Raw genomic sequence first — 18,594 nt, 5'->3', positions numbered from 1 at the left:
GAGTGAAAGCAACAGGAGCTCTTTCCAGTCCCATTCTCTGATGAGTTCTCTAGCTGAAGCCCTCTCCTTACTCTGTGACTGAACTCTTCGGACCTCTTTCCCTGCTCCGTCTCCTGAATGCAGTTGGTGGGGGAAGCCATCTGGCAGGACCGTGCACCTCACCAACAACAAAGAGAAAAATAAGCCATTTGGATTCTCCGGCTTGGGGTTTTTTTTGGTACGAACAAGTTTAAAGTTATTTTTAAAATGTTGCTCTGAAGGGCATTCCAGTGGGACCAGTGAGCTCCAGGGAGAGGAGCTGACAGGCGGCTCCGATTACAGCTGTCTGTGTAATTTTTGTATGACAATACATTTGTAAAGCAGGATGGCGGGGAGGGTGGGGGAAAGGGGAAGGATGAGTGGAAACAGCACCCCTTGGGACCAGATACTTTTCCAGCCCCCTTTATGTGAGGGCTGGAAGCAGAACGCAGAGGGAGCAGCCTATCACCTGGGCAGTTGCATCCTCCTCCTAGGCTACATGGGGGGAAGTGGGATCTTTGGCTCCATCTATATCTTCAGCCTTCTGACCACTGGCTACATCTGCTATACTCTGTGGGGCTGGCTGGATGCATGTGGACTAGACATCTTCATGTGGAACATGCTGCTGGTCATGGCCTGCTTGCTTCAGCTGGCTCACCTGATTTACCGGCTCCGCAAGGACACCTTCTTGGAAGAGTTTGACCTCCTCTACAAGACCCTCTGCCAGCCCTTGCAGGTGCCCTTTGAGGTCTACAAAGAGATCGTGAAATGCTGCGAAGAACAGATCCTGTCACTGGCGAGAGACCAGAACTATGCTGTGGAGGGCAAGACACCCATCAACCGCCTGTCTCTGCTGCTCTCTGGCAGGTAGGCTGTTCCCTGTCCTGACAAGACGTTTCCCAGCCCTCGAATGTTGATCCATCTTAATATTTAGGGATAGTTTTCTAGAATTGAGCTAGCAACAATGAATCTGCCTGGTCGGCCTTGCTGGGGATATGTGGGGAGGATTTTCATCTCTTTCCCTGCCATTTTTAAAGCAATCTTAGTGCTGGTGGGAGGTGATGATTTACAGCGCTGGAGTCTGAAGGCCTCTATCGATAGAACAGGTACAAGCCTGGCAGCAGTAGTGAAGCTTCTCTGGTACCAGCTTGCTGGAGCAAGGCAGAGAGGCCTCTTTGATCCTGTGGTCTCTTGGGTACCACTTACAATGGTAATTTTTGTGACATGGATGCCTGTTTCCTAGGAACTGCTCTGCAGTTCACCAGTTTATCTCAGCCAAAAGCTTAGAAGGGAATGGTTCCATCTCTCACTCCCCATGCCCAAAGCCAGTGGTTCACAACTGGGCCGTTTGGTAAGAAAAAAATCATTTGATGTATCCCACCTCATCTGGCAGCCCTCCTACCCTGATCCATCAATGCTGCTTCATTCTGTGGGCCACCAGGAAGGGTTCCATGGACCACTGGACATCCGCAGACCTTAGTTTGAGAACCACTGCACATCATTGTGTATTCCTCCATCTGCCTGAGTCTCTGATTAGGTAGTGTAGTGCAGTAACTGTATTAATGAGGAAGGACTTTGTGATGTTTACTTGCCTTGGGCAAAGAAGTAGTTTTAGCAGCATGCCTAGTTTTCAATTCAAAATATCAAAATATAGAAAAGCAAAAGTAGCACTATGGGTCTGTCTACACAGTAATTTAAGCCAGGGTCTGAGCATGGGCTCAAACCAGACCTCCCCCCTACACACTTTGTGTCCACACTGCAAATGTGGTAACCAAGAACTCAGAGCCAGGGCAGGAGAGTCTGAGCCCGTGATAAGCTGGGACCTAGGGTCCGAGCCCTATTGCTTTCCTGTGTGTATGTGGCCCCAGCTTGACTTGGGTCCTGGAAGTCCTCCGGATTTATCCCAGAGTTCCTGGCAGCAGAGGAGCAGTGCTGCAAGCAGCCAGCACAGTGGTCAGAAGGGTCATTACTGCCTGGCTGAGCACACTCCCACTTCCTGCTCCGGTGGAGCTTGCCTGGAGCAGGGAGCAAAGCTGACAGGCAGGAGGAGGCTGCTGCTCACCAGGATGTTGGGAATCATCCCTCCTCCAGCCATGCTGAGCTGGGAGCTCTGTTGCTTCCCCTCCCTGCAGGGTGATGCTTGGTCCTGCTCTGTTCTCTGGCCCTTGCTTCTGGGCCTCCGCGGGGCTATGTGTGTGCAGGGGCATTTCGCAATGTGTACTGCAGGGTGGTGACAGGGAGCCAGCGCCAAAACTTCTCCACAGCCTCCTGAGGATCCCTTCTTTCTGCCTCCCACAGTGTGGCAGGGGCAGGAATAAGAGATCCCAGGGGTGCTGGAGCACACTACACCCCAAGCCCTGGGTGATGCATTTCACCCTCTGCAGCCAGCACCAGCCAGGCTGGGTGGGTGTGTTTTCTGTGATACCTTCATTTTATGTCAAACTTAAAAACAAACAGACAAAGATAAATAAAAAACCAACCAAACAAAAACACCTTCATTGAACAGCCCATTTTAAAAATTATGAATTGCAAAGTTTCATTGTAACTGTTTGACAGCCCTGGAGACTGATGGGCTAATTATCCTCAGAGCAGGTGCACATGGGCATTGTCTTGCCATGGGACTCAGCCTAGATGTGGGGAGCCCAGTTCTCAGGTTAGATGGTAGTTCAGTATAAAGCCTTCTCAAACTGCTGTCATTCTACTGAGACAGCCACCAAGGGAACTGATCATGCAGTTTATGTACTTGTGTGTTCCTTATTGGCATCAGTAGCATCGACACAGTTAGGAAACAGGGTGAACAGTAGAGTTTTCCCACAGTGAGCCACATTTCTAGGGCTAGAGTGTCGACATGTGGGAGGCGCTAGGCACTTTGGGATATGTTTACTTTGATTTGGGTCTGTGCACTGCAGTGTGGATGCCAGAGCCCTAAGTTGGAGCATGGGTCAGAAAATTCACAACTTAGGGTTAAAATACAATGTAGACGCTCAAGCCCAGGGATCCCTAACACTAGGCTTACATTGCTGTGTAGATATAGCCTATGTTACCTCCCACTGCCAGCCACTCTGCAGCAACACAAAATGAAGCAGATCAAGAGAAAGGAAAGAATCAGTGGGAGCCATGTTTAGCTCCAAGAATGGCCTGCCAGAATCCCATGCATGAGGTAGTGAGCTTGGCTGGGGTAGGCTGAGAACGTTGCTTGGCATTCCAGCTGTCTGTAACTCACCAGATCATTTCTCTGGTACTGCAGACCCAACTCCTGTCCTGCTGCTCTGATGAGGATTTCAGGACTTCCAAAGGGTTCAGGACCAAATTCTTTCTATATTTGTTGACTACACTAGGCCCACGTACAATCAAACCATTCACAGATCTTTCCATGATTTCTTCCTACTGGACAGGTAGGTGTGTGGGGGAAGGGCTGTTCTTCCTTCTCCTCCTGTTTGTCACCTTCCTCCATCATCTTGGGTGGAATTTCAGAGCATAGCAGGCTCATCAGACAACAAAGATAATATTTAGTACTCTACACTTAGCTAAGACCTTTCATTTGGGGATCTCAAAGCACATCACAAACTGTCAGGGTTCCTTCCCCACCCTGAACTCTAGGGTACAGATGTGGGGACTTGCATGAAAGACCCCCTAAGCTTATTCTTATCCGCTTAGGTTAAAAACTTCCCCAAGGTACAAACTTTGCCTTGTCCTTGAACCCTATGCAGCCACCACCAAGCGTGTTAAACAAAGAACAGGGAAAGAGCCCACTTGGAGACGTCTTCCCCCATAATATCCCCCCAAACCCTACACTCCCTTTCCTGGGGAAGGCTTGATAAAAATCCTCACCAATTTGTACAGGTGAACACAGACCCAAACCCTTGGATCTTAAAAACAATGAAAAATCAATCAGGTTCTTAAAAGAAGAATTTTAATTAAAGAAAAGGTAAAAGAATCACCTCTGTAAAATCAGGATGGTAAATACCTTACAGGGTAATCAGATTCAAAACATAAAGAATCCCTCTAGGCAAAACCTTAAATTACAAAAAGACACAAAAACAGGAATAGACATTCCATCCAGCACAGCTTATTTTACCAGCCATTAATCAAAAGGAAATCTAACACATTTCTAGCTAGATTACTTACTAACTAACAGAAGTTCTGAGACTGCATTCCTGATCTGTTCCCGGCAAAAGCATCACACAGACAGACCCTTTGTCGTCCCCCCCCGCTTTGAAAGTATCTTATCTCCTCATTGGTCATTTTGGTCGGGTGTCAGCAAGGTTATCTTAGCTTCTTAACCCTTTACAGGTGAAAGGATTTTGCCTCTGGCCAGGAGGGATTTTATAGCACTGTATACAGAAAGCTGGTTACCCTTCCCTTTATTTTTATGACACCAACAGTGATTGTTAAAGCTTCCATAAGTTGCTTGGCTCATGGAACAGACCTAACCTAATCACTGTGGGCTCAGAGGGTGCCTTATGCTATGGAGCTCGTTGTTCATAGTCTGAGCTGTGTATCAAAATATTAGCGCTTGTACAGCTCTTTAGATTTTTACTTGCTTTGTAAACAATCTTTACAACCCTCTCCCACCGTGACTCCCCCCCACCATTTTACACAGGAAACTGAGGCGCAGAGTGGCGAAGCCCTAGTTCATTTAGGGGGTCTGTGGTGGCTGAGCTGTGACTAGAAGCTAGAAATCCTAATTCCCAGGGCTTTGCTCAGACCATGTCTCCCAGAAGAGTTCTGGTTTAAGGTTACGCTAAGGGGGGGTTGGGGTGTGGCAGATAATCTGCTCTCTTTGAATAAGGAAAAAGTCAGTGACTAAGGCCCATATGCTCCCTTCCCCACCCTGCTTGCAGCCCCTTGCTGCGCAATGTGAAGGGGAGCAAATCCACAGAGAAAATGCAGTGGGAGAAAGTGGCTAAGTGGGGGTACTGCCAAATATCTGTCCCCCTGCCAACGGTCTGCATCCAGCAGCCTGCTTCAAAACTGTAGCTAACCTACTGGTAAAGTCAGTGGAGAGTTAATACTGTCTTACCTCTCACTGAGGGCTCTGTGACTCCCCTTCATGGGGTCAGAGTGCTGCTGAAGGAAGTTAGCTAATTACATCAAAGCTATTGGTCCTGCCATACTGCCATGGATGTGGGGGTAGCATGGAGGGTGAGTCTGAGTCATGTGCTCCACAGGTCTGGCGCTGGACCCCCAGTTCCCTCTTCTGGCCTCTCCATGCCAGACCTTGCTATCCCTGCAGGCTGTGGTGATGGGCAGGAGAATGGGGGAAAGGCTGCAGTGGAGCATTACTGTGCTCCACTCTGCATGCTGTTGTACAGAAAGGGAGTGCAGGGGCCTTGACTATTTCATTATTGTGCAGGCTATTTCAGGGTTCCACACTAGCAATAGCCTAAAAGGAGCAAGAGGGGAGGGATAGCTCAGTGGTTTGAGCATTGGCCTGGTAAACTCAGGGTTGTGAGTTCAATCCTTGAGGGGGCCATTTAGGGATCTGGGGCAAAAATTGGGGATTGGTCCTGCTTTGAGCAGGGGGTTGGACTAGATGACCTCCTGAGGTCCCTTCCAACCCTGGTGATCTATGAACCTCAGAAGTACAGAGTTCAGATTAGAAAGCTCAGATAACAATAGTTTGCCCTTCTCTGGCTCATTCAATCTCAAGAGCTCCAACTACTTTACAAACATGAACGAATTGAACCTCCCAGCTACCCTGGGAGACAGCAGAATCACTATGGCCATTGTTCAGATGGGAAAATTGAGGCATAGAGATGGGAAGAAACTTGCCCCAGCACACACAACTAAATGGCAGAGCCAGGAACAAAACCCAGGTCTCCAGACTCCAAATCCTGTGCCTGAACTGCAAGACCTGGCTTTCTCCCTTTTGTAGGCTTGAACCAGTGCTGGTCACAAGTTTGACCTTAACTTTGTTGGGCAGCTGCGGTGGCAATAAGGGAGAGGGATACATGGAAGGCAGTGAGACCAAAAGAAACTGAATGATAGTGGACAGCAAAGTCTGAATTTGCTGTGTGATATGGCTGCAGCAACAGCCAATTTGATTTTGGGCTTTATAAATAGAGGCATCACGCCATGGAGCATGGGGGCATAGATCCTTCCTATACGGCCCTGATGCAACTACACTGGGGTTTAGTTTTGGGTATTGGTGTAGGAAAGATGTGGATAAGTTGAAAGGAGTTGAGGAAAGGGCAACAAAAATGGTCAGTGGACTGGAAGGAGAGGTGAAAAGAAATTGGTACGAAGAGTTTGTCCTGATGATGGCTGAGGGGCAGTCATACTAACCACCTCCAAGTAGCTGAAGAGGAGAAACCCCCAGGATAGGAGGAATGGTTTAGAATGGGCCAAAGGAGTAATGTGATGACAATAAGAGAGGGAAAATGGGAAAAGAGAGGGCTGAGTATCAGGAAAGACATACTGGCAGTGAGCTCTATGATATTAGCCTATTAACAATTTCCCAAGAGAAGGGATATTAACTTCATTAACTGGGACATTTGTAACTAGACTGGAGAAGACACCAGACAAATATACGCTAGGGAACAATCCTGCACTGACACAGGGATGGAGTATATGTAGCTTCTTTGAGAAGATTCTGTACAGGTTACACTGGTTCACCTACCAGCCCTTTTCTGGCCTAAGCCCATCATTCTCCTGTTCTCTGTCTAGGATCAGAGTGAGCCAGGATGGACAGTTCCTGCACTATGTCTTCCCCTACCAGTTCCTGGACTCCCCAGAGTGGGAGTCACTGCGACCTTCTGAGGAGGGAACATTCCAGGTAACTCAGCGCAACCACCTGGCAGCTCTACTGCTCAGACTTGGGCTTTACAGCTTTGTACATGTGCAGGAGAGAGTTGGGAGGGGGAAGATGGAAGGTAGTGGAGAGGGCCAGAGAAGCGTTGTTAATCCTCAGGCTTTGAGCTCTCAGCAGGTCACACAGCTAGGTCTGGAAGACATTCCTCCCCCACCCCACCATGTTATAGTACAGCATTGCATGATCAGATGCATTATCATATTTCTGCCTTCCTCTGAAACACCCAGCATTGGCTGTGGTTGACCCTAGGATTCCAGAGTAGCAGCATCATTGATCTGGGTCTGATTGGCAGGGAGACAGCATGTTTGACTAGATAGATCACTGGTCTGCTTCCATTATGGCGATTTTTAATACCAGCATTAATGTGTTGCACAATGAGAGGGGAAACCTCACAAGAATTGCAGAATTGTGTGCTGCTGCTGTGGGAAAGGGTGACAGTGACAGTAAAGATTTAAATAGCTGATTTTTCAAAAATCTGAGTTTTTGATGATGATGATGAGTCTCAGGCAGGGAAGCTCAGGGAGGGGAAGTGGGGAGAGAAAAAGGGGATGTTTTATATTCAAATCTAGTTACTTACCTTCAAACTGCAAACAACAGATCTAATTCATTGCTCCAAAAACATTTTGGATAAAAGCGGACATTTCTATTCGGGGCCTTCCTTGGGGGTGGGGGAGAATTTCCTTGTCTAATTTCCCCCTCCACTGTTGGGCTCAATTGTTTCACGTTGGTGCAGAATGGAGAATGGCAGAAGATTAATTAGCTGTGACAGGATCTGGTTGCCGCCTGGATTCTGACCTGGATTTGTCTTCTACTCAGAGAGCAGCTGGCTCGCAGTCTGAACTGGATCAGGTTTCATAGTTACAGTATTTCCCCAGAACATTGAACTATGAGGCCTGATGGTGCAGCGAGATAGAGAGAGAGAGTGTGAGTGAGTCTGTCTGGCTGCCCTGTAAGGACCTCGGGGTGGGGGAGGGTTATTACTCTATTTCACTTTATGCATTGTGAGAGAAAGAGGGCTGTTTCAGGTGCGATTCAATTGACCGTTAGGAAAATGAGGCTCTGACACTTTAAGTTTCAGCATGGCCCTGACTCACTCACAGCCCATCTCAGGGAAGTTCTCATATTCTACCTCCTGTATTTCATAAGGCAGCTGCTTGCATGGCAGTGGCATTAAATATCAAACCCAAGGACGCACACTGCAGCTCAGCCTTGTTTGGCTTCCCAGCAGCCCCTGCCATGGTTCTTGGCCAAGGAGACACCTGTGTATGCAGCGCACAGGGAGGCCCCAGGATATTTTGGCCCAGCTGTAACACTTGTTCACATAGCTGTGTCTCAGTTACACTTTGACGTGCCACACTTTGCTCCAGCCTAAGAAGGCTTGGTCCTTTGACATGTTTCCCCATACCACAGCCCGAAAAAGAGCCTGTTTTCCCCTGGGCAAGATTTTAAAAAAACCCAAACTTTCTGTTAAACCCCTAATGTTCTGGCCAACTTCCAACTCAGATAATTTTGCTCTGCTTCCTGCAATACCCCCCTCAGTATCAAATGCATACGCTAGCCTTCCTCCCTCGCTGTCCTGAACTGGCGTGTGTTGTTAAACAGCTCTTGTGTTGTACCCCAGAGGTGGTAGCCTGGGGGGTATGCAATGGAATGAGTTGAGAGACCCCACTGTCTAAAACAATCCAGGAAACTTGAATGCAGCCTGCAGCACCTGCCTTCCCTCGAGCTGGTGACAAGTGGTGCCACCCTCCAAAAGAAAGCTTTGTTTCATTTTCCATTTCCCAGCCATTCTGAAACCATGCACACCTTCCATCCAGCTAACAAGTGAGGGGAAGCCCATTACAATGCTATGCAAAGGCAATACAGAGCCACCGGTTTTTATATGTAGCTCTCCCCCCTGAAATCAATTATTCTCCCCAATGGTAACAGTTCTGCAGAACAGGAAGGCTCACAATGCCACTTGTGCTACTCTAGTCTTTTCAGTGGCATTGCATGGGTACAAATGGGGGCATAATTTGAAGATGAGAGGGTGGCAGGGTTGGCTCTGCACGTGGAATTCACTGAACATTTGTGTTAATGATGCACAGGAAGGAGCAGACTGCAGCTCCCTCTCTCTGAGCCATACTGGCTCTGCATGGAGAAAACAGGACCGGAAAGCAATAAAAGCCCTATTTAGTCTGTAAACTCAGCAGCACCGACTCTCCTACACACAGGGAGCAGCTCTGTGGTGGAAAAGAGACGCCGGTTCCTTTTCGGAGCAGAACCACACTTTAAAGTGATGGAACCAAAGTCTGCTCAGTGCGGCTTATTGTGCTCACTTCCCCGCTCCTCCCTCTGTAGGTCACGTTGACAGCAGAGACGGACTGCAATTATATCACCTGGCCAAGAAGGAAGCTCTACCTCCTGTTGGCAAAAGATCGCTACATCGCCCGCCTCTTCTCGGCCTTCCTCGGCTACGACATCTCGGAGAAGTTGTACGCCCTCAACGATAAGGTCTTCACTAAGTTCGGCCTGCGCTTTGACATCCGCTTACCCAGCCTGTACCATGTCCTGGGACCCGCCTCCTCAGATGCTGAGGGAGAGAAGGAGCTGGAAGAGTGGGAGGAGCGGGCCGTGCCCCATCGTCCGATGCCCACCTTTGTCCAGACAGCTGCCTCAGCCCCTCCTCCTCCTCCTGCCCACCCCAAGGTGACCCGGCCTGACAGTGCCCTGCTGGGTGAGGACTCTACCAGTCTTGTGTTGGAAGATTTTGCAGAGTTGTCAGGGTCTTTTATGGACTATGTGAGTGAAGGGGAGTATATGAAGTGAGGGCACTTCTAACGTGGGCACACGTCACCCTGTGTGGGATCCCCATGTAAGTACTCGCTTGCCCGTGGAAGGAAACACTTCCATCTCTGCCTGGGCCTTGGAGGCGATGGCTAATGGGACTGGCTGTGCAAAGCTTAGCACTAACTCTGCCTAGGGGAGGGGAGGACTAAAGTGTCCCAATCCTTGGCCAGTTTGCTTATGCTTTGATTCCTTGCAAACTTGGTAAATGGCATGAATCCTGGCAGCCTCCACTCAGTCTTTAGGGATTGGGCACCGTGTAAACAGGAACCCAATTGCTAGGTAGGAATAAAGAAAGGTGACCTGCCTGTGTCATTAACGCCCACTGGGTAGCTTCCTATCAAAGTTAACTTCATCAGCACAAGACATTGGTCCATGTAGAGCTGGACTTTGGGTTGTGAGGGGAATCCCAGTTTCAGGGAAATCACCCAATGATCTTTTTACTTACCCAAAATAAATCAGCTGAGGTAATGCTGCCAGTAAAGGCTGCAAAGACTGTTGTGAAATTTCCACACTACAGCATTCTCAGGACACTTCCTCATTAGAATCTCATGAGATGTGCTGAGTCGGATGTATTTCCCCTGAGGAGGTTCATAACAGAATCTTTCTGAAGAACCTGGTTTAAAGGTCTGACTTCAGGCTCTGGTAGCCTCAGTTAACCATAACATTATACAGCCAGGCTACAGTATCCCTAGATCTGAGGGAATCTTAGAACAAGTAGCGTGTCTTGGGAGGAGGGTGCATGACACTGAATAATGGTGTAAAGCTGAGGCAGAATGAAGACACAACAAGGAGAGGGATTTGAAGGGTGTCAAGTCATTTTCCTAGGTGGCCTGGAACAAAACAACAGGGCAGAAAATAAACAGATTTTCTGACTCTGTCAGGGCCATAAAGAATACAGAGGAGAGTGCAGGAGAGTGAGGTATGGATGCTTTTGAATTAAAGGGAGCTTGGGAAATTTCAGGGAATGCAAACACTGGCTTTCTCCGTGGTACTCCTTGAATTCTCTGTGGCTTCCAGAAAGCACACAAGGCCAAATTCTGCCCTCAGTCACAAGAGATCAACGCCAGTGAATTCAGTAAGATTCAGGACTTCGGTGGGTTTGCATGGGTGTCACCACTGGCAAGCTGTGGCCCAGCGTGCCTGATTCTGTCCTCACACTGCCTTATCCTTGTGTGACTCGGTTGACTTCAGTGGGGTTATTCCTGACTTACACTGATGTCAATGAGGGCAGGCTAAGGCCAGACACCAGGGCTCCAGACAAATTCATGGCAGGTGGAGAACTGAAACATTTCTATCTATAGGGTAGGGCTGGGCACCAAGGTGAATTAAAGAAACATCAGCTCAGGCTTTGGAACAGAGAGACTGACAGCTTACAAGAAACTCTTGGGGTTCGTTCTGGCCCCTGCCCTGTTCCCTGAATTGTCACCCTAGTGACATATAGGTGCTGTAAAGGTACCACAGCCAGTGGAAGGGAGAATCCCCCTATGCATGAACAGCGTAAGGTCAGCCCCTGCTGTCCCTCTTGCAGCCTCAGCCACAGGGGTGTGCTGTGGGTAGGGAGCAGGGGGGTCTATAGCACTGTGCACTGTGGAAACTCTGGGCTGCTTCAGGCTGTAGAACAGGCCACAGGCAATCTGGGTAAGTCTGCTATAAATTGGAACAGCCTGAGGGCTGCTCTAATTTAGACTGGTGGCTGCACCATGCCCCAGCTGGCACAGGATTTGAGGGGCACAAAGATGGCGCAAAGCCACCTTTGTGCCTGCTCTCCCTGGGCTGCCCCACAGTACAGAATCTGCCCCCTTGTTTCTACCTGGACTCAACTCAGCCAGATTGAAAGGGTTTGGCCAAGGCTCCCGTGTTCCAATAGCTGTTATCTTAAAACGTTCCTGGGTTGGCTGACAGGAGATGAGTGTGGTGGCCGCATGTCATGGATTCCTCCCTGCATGAGTCTCATTACAGGAATGCACTGGGCTTCCCTGCCTCACTACCACCACTGGTGCATGGGAATAACCTGCTGTCTTCCTAAGATCCTTCCCCACACCCATTCCTCGCTCTGCAAAAGAAGAATTTCTGGGGTCTGTGGAGGCTAATGGGGGCTGGGAGAGATTTGTGAACAAAAAGAGATGCTGGAATAATTTGTGCTGGAACTTCTGAGCCAAAGGGTCAAGGGTTAAATTCCAGGCTGAGGTACATGTAGCCACTCGCTGAATGTAAAAACAATGAGGTGTCCTTGTGGCACAAATACATGTCTCTAAAGGGCCGCAAGGACTCCTTGTTGTTTTTGCTGATACAGACTAACATGGCTACCACTCTGATACCTGTCCCTGAATGTTGATTCCAGTCACTGCACTGCAATAGGTATCCTTTGGTTTTCCATGGCCAGTAACTAAGGGTACACCTACACCCCTAGGCCACGTGTGGGGGGGATGCAGGGGTCAAGTTCTCCCGCCCCAGGTTTCTGCTTGGCCTGCTGGGGGGCAGGGAGAGGGGCTCTGTCCTTCTCCCGCTGCACCTGCCCCCCAGCCTGTTCAGTCCCTGTCCCTGACAGCTGGGCCTGGACGGGGGGTCGGCCTGCTGCTGCTGCCTCCCCACCCAGGCTCTTTCAGGCCGCTGCTGCACTGCACAGAGGCAGCGATAGGATAGGGTTGCCAAATTCCTACCCGCACAAAACTGAACACCCTTGCCCCGCCCCCTGCCCCCCCCGAACCCCTGCCCATTAGCTGAGGCCCTGCCCCCAATCACTCCATTCCCCCCTCCCTCTGTCACTCGCTCTCCCCACCCTCACTCACTCACTCATTTTCACCAGGCTGGCTCAAGGGGTTGGGGTGTGGGATGGGGTGCGGGCTCCAGGATGGGTCCAGAAATGAGGGGTTCACGGTGCAGGAGGGGCTCTGGGCTGGGGCAGGGGGTTGAGGCACAGGGGGTGTGAGGGCTCTGGCTGGGGGTGAAGGCTCTGGTGTGGAACTGGGGATGAGGGTTTTGGGGTACAGAAGGGTGCTCTGAGCTGGGACCGAGGGGTTCAGAGAGAGGGGGATTAGGGCTAGGGCAGGGGATTGGGGCGCAGGAGGGGGCCAGGGGGGCAGGCTCCCCTTGGGGGGAGGAGGGGGCTAACCCCATGCTGCAGCCCCCACTGCCACAGCTATGCTATTTTTAGCACACTAGCTCGATTGAAGCCAGCTTGTATATGTCTGGTCAAACTGGAAATTACTCCTCCGGCTGCAGTGTAGCCATATCGCCAGCATGCTGATCACTGCACTCTAGTGTCTGGCAACTGTGCTCTGGTAGCAATAACTTCACTCCAAGGGCCAGACGCTGCCTTCCAGCACTCAGTCTCTGTGCTCCGAAGGCCACTCACTGCATTCTGGTGGCTCTCACTGCCATCCAGTAGCCAGTCATTGCCCTTCAGTGCTAGTCCTGGCATTGTTTAGATTTAGATAATGGCATAGAGAATACACTTATAAAGTTTGCTGATGATACCAAGCTGGGAGGGGCTGCAAGGGCTTTGGAGGATAGGATTAAAATTCAAAATGAGCTGGACAAATTGAGGAAATGGTCTGAAGTAAATAGGATGAAATTCAATAAGGACGAATGCAAAGTACTCCTCTTTGGAAGGAACAATCAGTTGCACACATACAAAATGGGAAATGACTGCCTAGGAAGGAGTACTGCGGAAAGGGATCTGGGGGTCATAGTGGACCACAAGCTAAATATGAGTCAACAGAGTAACACTGTTGCAAAAAAAGCAAACATAATTCTGGGATGTATTAGCAGGAGTATTGTAAGCAAGACACGAGAAGTAATTCTTCCGCTCTACTCCATGCTGATTAGGCCTCAACTGGAGTATTGTGTCCAGTTCTGGGCGCCATATTTCAGGAAAGATGTGGACACACTGGAGAAAGTCCAGAGAAGAGCAACAAAAATGATTAAAGGTCTAGAAAACATGACCTATGAGGGAAGATTGAAAAAGTTGGGTTTGTTTAGTCTGGAGAAGAGAAGACTGAGAGGGGACATGATAACAGTTTTCAAGTACATGAAAGGTTGTTACAAGGAGTGGGGAGAAAAATTGTTCTCCTTAACCTCTGAGGATAGGACAAGAAGCAAGGGCAGTTTCGTTTGGACATTAGGAAAAACTTCCTAACGGTCAGAGTGGTTAAGCACTGGAATAAATTGCCCAGGGAGGTTGTGGAATCTCCATCATTGGGGATTTTTAAGAGCAGGTTGGACAAACACCTGTCAGGGATGGTCTAGAATGATAATACTTAGTCCTGCCTTGAGTGCAGGGTACTGGACTAGATGACCTCTCGAGGTCCCTTCCAGGTCTATGATTCAATGATTGTAGTGCTACTCACTGTACTCCAGTGCAAGCCACTCGGCTCAAATAGTGATGGTACAGTGTCTTAGTTGAAGCATGAAAATGAAATGAGCCTCAGAGACCAGATGGCTGCTTTTATTTACAGAAGATGTGTGTGTTGGAGTGCGGAGGCTATTCTGACTTAATTTTCTTACTCATTTTCAAAACCCATAAGAGAACAACAAAGACTTTATCTGCAGGACTGAAATCTTCCTGTTTTCCAACCTTACCTTGAATATATGAGCCAAATGCCCATCCTTTGCCTTCCACACAATGCCCCTATATCTCCAGTGCTGAAAAGGGGCTTTGTGGGTGCCCCTTTTTGCTTCTTTATGTGGGATAAAGATGACCTGCAAAGATTTTGTCAAAAGCCACCAACCAACAAGCCAACACCAAGCCCAAAACCCAAACCAAGTTTATTCCCTTTGCTTGTTTTTTAGCTGGGAAATTTCAGAAATGGCAAGTCTGGTAGTCCCTGTTTTTGTTGAAGGACACTTTAAAGCATGTGGAGAAGTGGATTTGAAGCTTTCTCCGTCCTTAATGCTGGATTGTTGAATTTTTCACAAAAGAGCTTTTCTTTTAACTGTCAGGCATTTGAATTAAATAAGTGTAAACTGAAATAAACGAAAATCAAAGTTTTGAACAGTCTAAATGAGAAGCACGTCATCTTTCATTCAGGCTTCACATGTCTGTTACCCTCATGGCAGAACGCAATCAGTTCTCCAGTCATCCATGGAGTATTCTATGATAATCAGGTTTAACAAGACCGTAAAAAGCAAGCAGGAAAAAACCAAACAAAACACCTGACTTTGATTGAAAATGTAAGGCCCTTTTCGTACATCAAAAAGAATTTAAAAAGGGGGGAGGAGGGGATAAGTGAGGTGTGATGGGAGGACGCTAACCTATTTCCCGCCACTTCAAGATTTCCTTTAAAACTTGCCTGAAGCTAAACTATCTCAGGCTTTGATCTTGCAAGCAAAGCAGCATCAGGTGGTGTTGGTACTTAGATGGGACACCTCCAAGGAAAGTCAAGGTGCTGTGGGAAGTGGTGCTGATGACTGATTAGGGGGTGCTTTCCCCTCTCAATCTGTATTGTGACAATGGCCCACTATGGTATCTATCTATTTTTTTTAAGTGCCTATCCATTGCTGGAGGACAGAGCATCTCAAATATTTTCATAATGTGGACCACATCTTAACATAGAGATTGTTTCATGGACACCTGCTCTCCCATGTGCCATCACTGGGAACCACCTCCCCTCCCATTCACCACTGCACAGATCACCTCCCCTTCCATTCGTGAATGCATGGGGCATGCCCCCTCTCATTCACATAACATCCTTGAGGCTACTACAGCAATCACCCCCACCCCATGGAAAAGTCACATTAGGAAGTATTTAAGATGTATTTAGCTTCTATTAATGCAGTTTAGCTGGAAACAAGGAGGAGGAACAGCAGCATTCTCTGGCCAGCCAGCTCTTCATAGAGCACCTGCAAATGCTCGGCACACCACCAATGGACCAGGGATCACAGTTTGGGAGCCTCTGCTTTAGAAGCAGTATAATACATTGAAAACAGAGAAACAGGGACCGCTTCCATATACAGGGATTGCTGTGCTTCCGAGGTGTCATCGTTCATAAATAACATCAAGACTAGGTCCTGACCAGGTGTAGGAAGTAAAGATTTCCTGGTATTTTCCCATCCACAGGGCTAACCTCATTTTCCTGGCCAAATTCCAACCTAGGTAATTGCATTCTATCTCCCTAAATTCCCCCTGCAGTTTCATTCACATACCATGTTCTTTTTCATTTTCTGTTCCTAAACTGTGATGTGGTATCGCTGTGCACTATTACAACGGCACTGATGTTCTGTGGTGTATGAAATGATTTTTGTGCACAGAGTTTGCAAAACGCTTTGAGATCCTTTGGGATAGAAAGTGCTGTTGAAAGGTAAGTTATTCTCTTACGGTATTAGCTGGCTCAGCACTTGTCTCCTGAAAGAGTTTATAATCCACCCTGTGACACATGAGAAAATAAACCCGATGATGACCTGATGGTGAAAATAGCCTTTCTCTGATTATTCATATGAGATAGGCTGTGAGGTTCTGTTGATATTCAGGGTGGACGTTTGAAAGAGATACCGCCAAAAGATTCTGCATAATTTTTAAAATAATTTTAAAGATGTACTTTTGTTTAGACTAATCCCTGGGAAATTGAACTCTGATTTCTTTAAAAAGTGATTTTCTCCTTTCCATTTGGCAGCTGCCCTGATTTGTTATTGTAAGATGGCTTGTGAGGTTATTGTAGGGTTTCTTCAGTGGGCTTGTGCTGTATGCATTGGGCCCAATTCTTCTCCACCTTGCAGCTTATGTAATCATGTCCACTTGGGTCAAGTGGGCCTCTAAATGACCAGGAAGCATTTTACATCCACTTTGCACCAGTGTAAATAATGACACAAAGGGCCAAAGCAATGGAGAAGCAGGCCCACTGTTGTGTTAGCATGAAGTTGCTCGTGATAGCTAGGGTTTTGTTCGTGTTGGGTTGCTCATGAAATCTGGGGCTATGCACGCTGGTTTGACTATAAATGACAAAGATTTTACAAACTGATGTTAGAGGGAAACCAGTAGGGTGCCCTGTAGGCCCCACCAGGCCCCACTATCTCCTGGGTGAGTTTGGCAAATGGATAAGAGCTGTGGCTGTAATAATAGCCTCTTTTTTTCTCCCTTTTCTCCCACAGCTTCTGGAAGCCTTATCCGGAGTTACCCCTGTGCCCTCTTCAAAGGACGAGCCCCTCTGGCTCCCACCCAGACCCCAGAACTCTAGGGTGCAACAGTCGGTTTTAATCAGGAAGCCCCACGCATGAGTGTATGCTCCCACACCTCTAACCAGAAAGACGCTCTTTAACATGCACCTACGTGTCCACACAACACCCCTGCAAACACATGAAGTATACGCCTGAGACTGAAGTGTGATGGCTGGACGCTTTCCACACCACATTCTGTTCACCTACAGTGGCACAAGGGATGGCTGGGTGTTCCTTTTTGTATTCTAGTCTTTCACCCCCATGGTCTGTTAACAGCTCTGTTATCAGCTCCATTAAACGTGTTGGAAACACAGCAGTATTAGCCTGTCCACGGAGTCTTTTGATTTGAGGGCACCAGTTAAAGAGAGTGTTGATTCACTAGGGTTCAGTGACTTGGAGGGGAGAAGCTGATGTTCAGAGGGTTTCACATGAGCTCTAGAAGTAGGAAAATGGGACTATAGAAAGCCTAAGAGTTTTAGTATTTGTGTATATTGGGAGTGGGGTGGGGAGGTATGGGACTTGTGCTAGTGATGTACATGGCATCCATTCCTATCAGGCTTAAAATGCCATGTCCAGGGTTTAACGCTTTTCATTTATGATAACCACAGTTACGTAATGAAGTACGTACCAGTTTCTGATGTTGGGAAAAGATTCCCTAGGTCTTTTGGTCAATCCACTTGGAATAAGGAGGATGAGAAGAACCAGGACTGAATTTCTGTGCCCTCTTGGATGGATTCTGGGTCTAGCCCTGGGAAAGGGGAAGGACTTAACCTGGATTTCTATGTCCCTCTGGAAGGGAATATGGGTAGATCTCTTTGGAAGGAGAAGAAGTTGAACTGGATTTTTGTAGACTCTGGGTGTCTCCACTGAGGTAGAGATGGAGTGAAGGAACAGTCAGGTCTGAGCCCTCACAAAAGGATCTGGGAGATCGGGATAAGGAAGCAAGGAAGATGCAATATTTTAGTTAAAAACAATATGGAGAGATAGTAGGCAACTTACAAATACAGCAGTAATAATATTTCTACTGCAAGCTCACCCATCAGTGGGGGCTCGCATGGTGTGATAATAGTCACCAGGGGCCCCTTTATCCCCCCTTTAGTCTGGTGCCAAGGGGCCACACGGCAGGCATAAGGCCCCCTATGCCCAGGTACAGAGGCAGCTCCACCAGCTCCATGCTGTTCCCACAGGGGCCCCAAGTGCAGGAGGCATTCTGATGTGGGCCGGGGGCATGGGTAGGGCTTGCTCCTGCAAAGCTCTATAAGGGTCACTGAAGCACGGACACAAGTAGCCAGTGCCGGGTCTATGCCAGCCCCTGCAGCACAAACTGCCTCCTCTTTGTTACTCTGCCACAGGAGAATCAGATTCCAGCATCCTCTATCACAACACTTCTGTGTTGTTGCCCCAGACAGACGTCTCTCTAGCTATTCACTGCATCTGCTTTTTTCTGACCCAGTCATCCTCTGTAGGCTAGGAAGCTCCTTCAGTGGAGAGCTGTTGGCTTCCCCTTAGCAAAGGAGTGGAGGTTTCTGTTCAGTGCCATTAAACTACACAGCAAGGTAGCCACTACTCCCTGAGCGGTCGGGTAGACCCTGGGGTAGCTGTTAATACATATTGCTACCCTGAGGTATCCACGCAAAAGACAACTGCTGTCACAGGTGCGGACTTTTATTTTTCCTGGTGGGTGCTCCACCCTGAACTCTGCTCAGAGGTCCCACCCCTTCCCCTGAGGCCCTGCCCTCGCTATGCCTCTTCCCGCCTCCCCTCCGTCCCCTACCCTGAGG

At 48.4% G+C, this 18,594-nt stretch overlaps 1 protein-coding gene across 2 annotated transcripts; it reads left to right on the top strand.

Moving 5' to 3' along the window:
- Positions 1 to 18,594, top strand: POPDC2 (popeye domain cAMP effector 2). Of its 2 annotated transcripts, none has more exons than XM_074974497.1 (4): positions 1 to 885; positions 6,688 to 6,796; positions 9,173 to 9,686; positions 16,748 to 18,594. In XM_074974497.1, the coding sequence occupies exons 1-3, from the start codon at positions 365 to 367 to the stop codon at positions 9,638 to 9,640; spliced, it is 1,098 nt and encodes a 365-aa protein (XP_074830598.1). In that variant the 5' UTR covers positions 1 to 364; the 3' UTR covers positions 9,641 to 9,686; positions 16,748 to 18,594. The 2 variants fall into 2 exon arrangements, with proteins under 2 accessions (XP_074830598.1, XP_074830607.1); XM_074974506.1 differs by having other exon boundaries at positions 4 to 885; positions 9,173 to 9,548; positions 16,748 to 18,590.

The sequence above is a fragment of the Natator depressus genome, chromosome 1 (genome assembly GCF_965152275.1).
Source record: "Natator depressus isolate rNatDep1 chromosome 1, rNatDep2.hap1, whole genome shotgun sequence".
Classification (NCBI taxonomy): Eukaryota; Metazoa; Chordata; order Testudines; family Cheloniidae; genus Natator; species Natator depressus.
The sequence above is the reverse complement of the archived record's forward strand: the minus strand, read 5'-3'. Positions and strand labels throughout refer to the sequence as shown.

What these genes read in the sequence shown, in the direction of transcription:
- POPDC2 (XM_074974497.1), top strand. Translation starts at nt 365, where the DNA reads ATGGCGGGGAGGGTGGGGGAAAGGGGAAGGATGAGTGGAAACAGCACC. An exon ending in TCTCTGCTGCTCTCTGGCAG is followed by an intron (nt 886 to 6,687) that starts GTAGGCTGTTCC and finishes TTCTCTGTCTAG; the next exon opens with GATCAGAGTGAGCCAGGATG. An exon ending in CTGAGGAGGGAACATTCCAG is followed by an intron (nt 6,797 to 9,172) that starts GTAACTCAGCGC and finishes CTCCCTCTGTAG; the next exon opens with GTCACGTTGACAGCAGAGAC.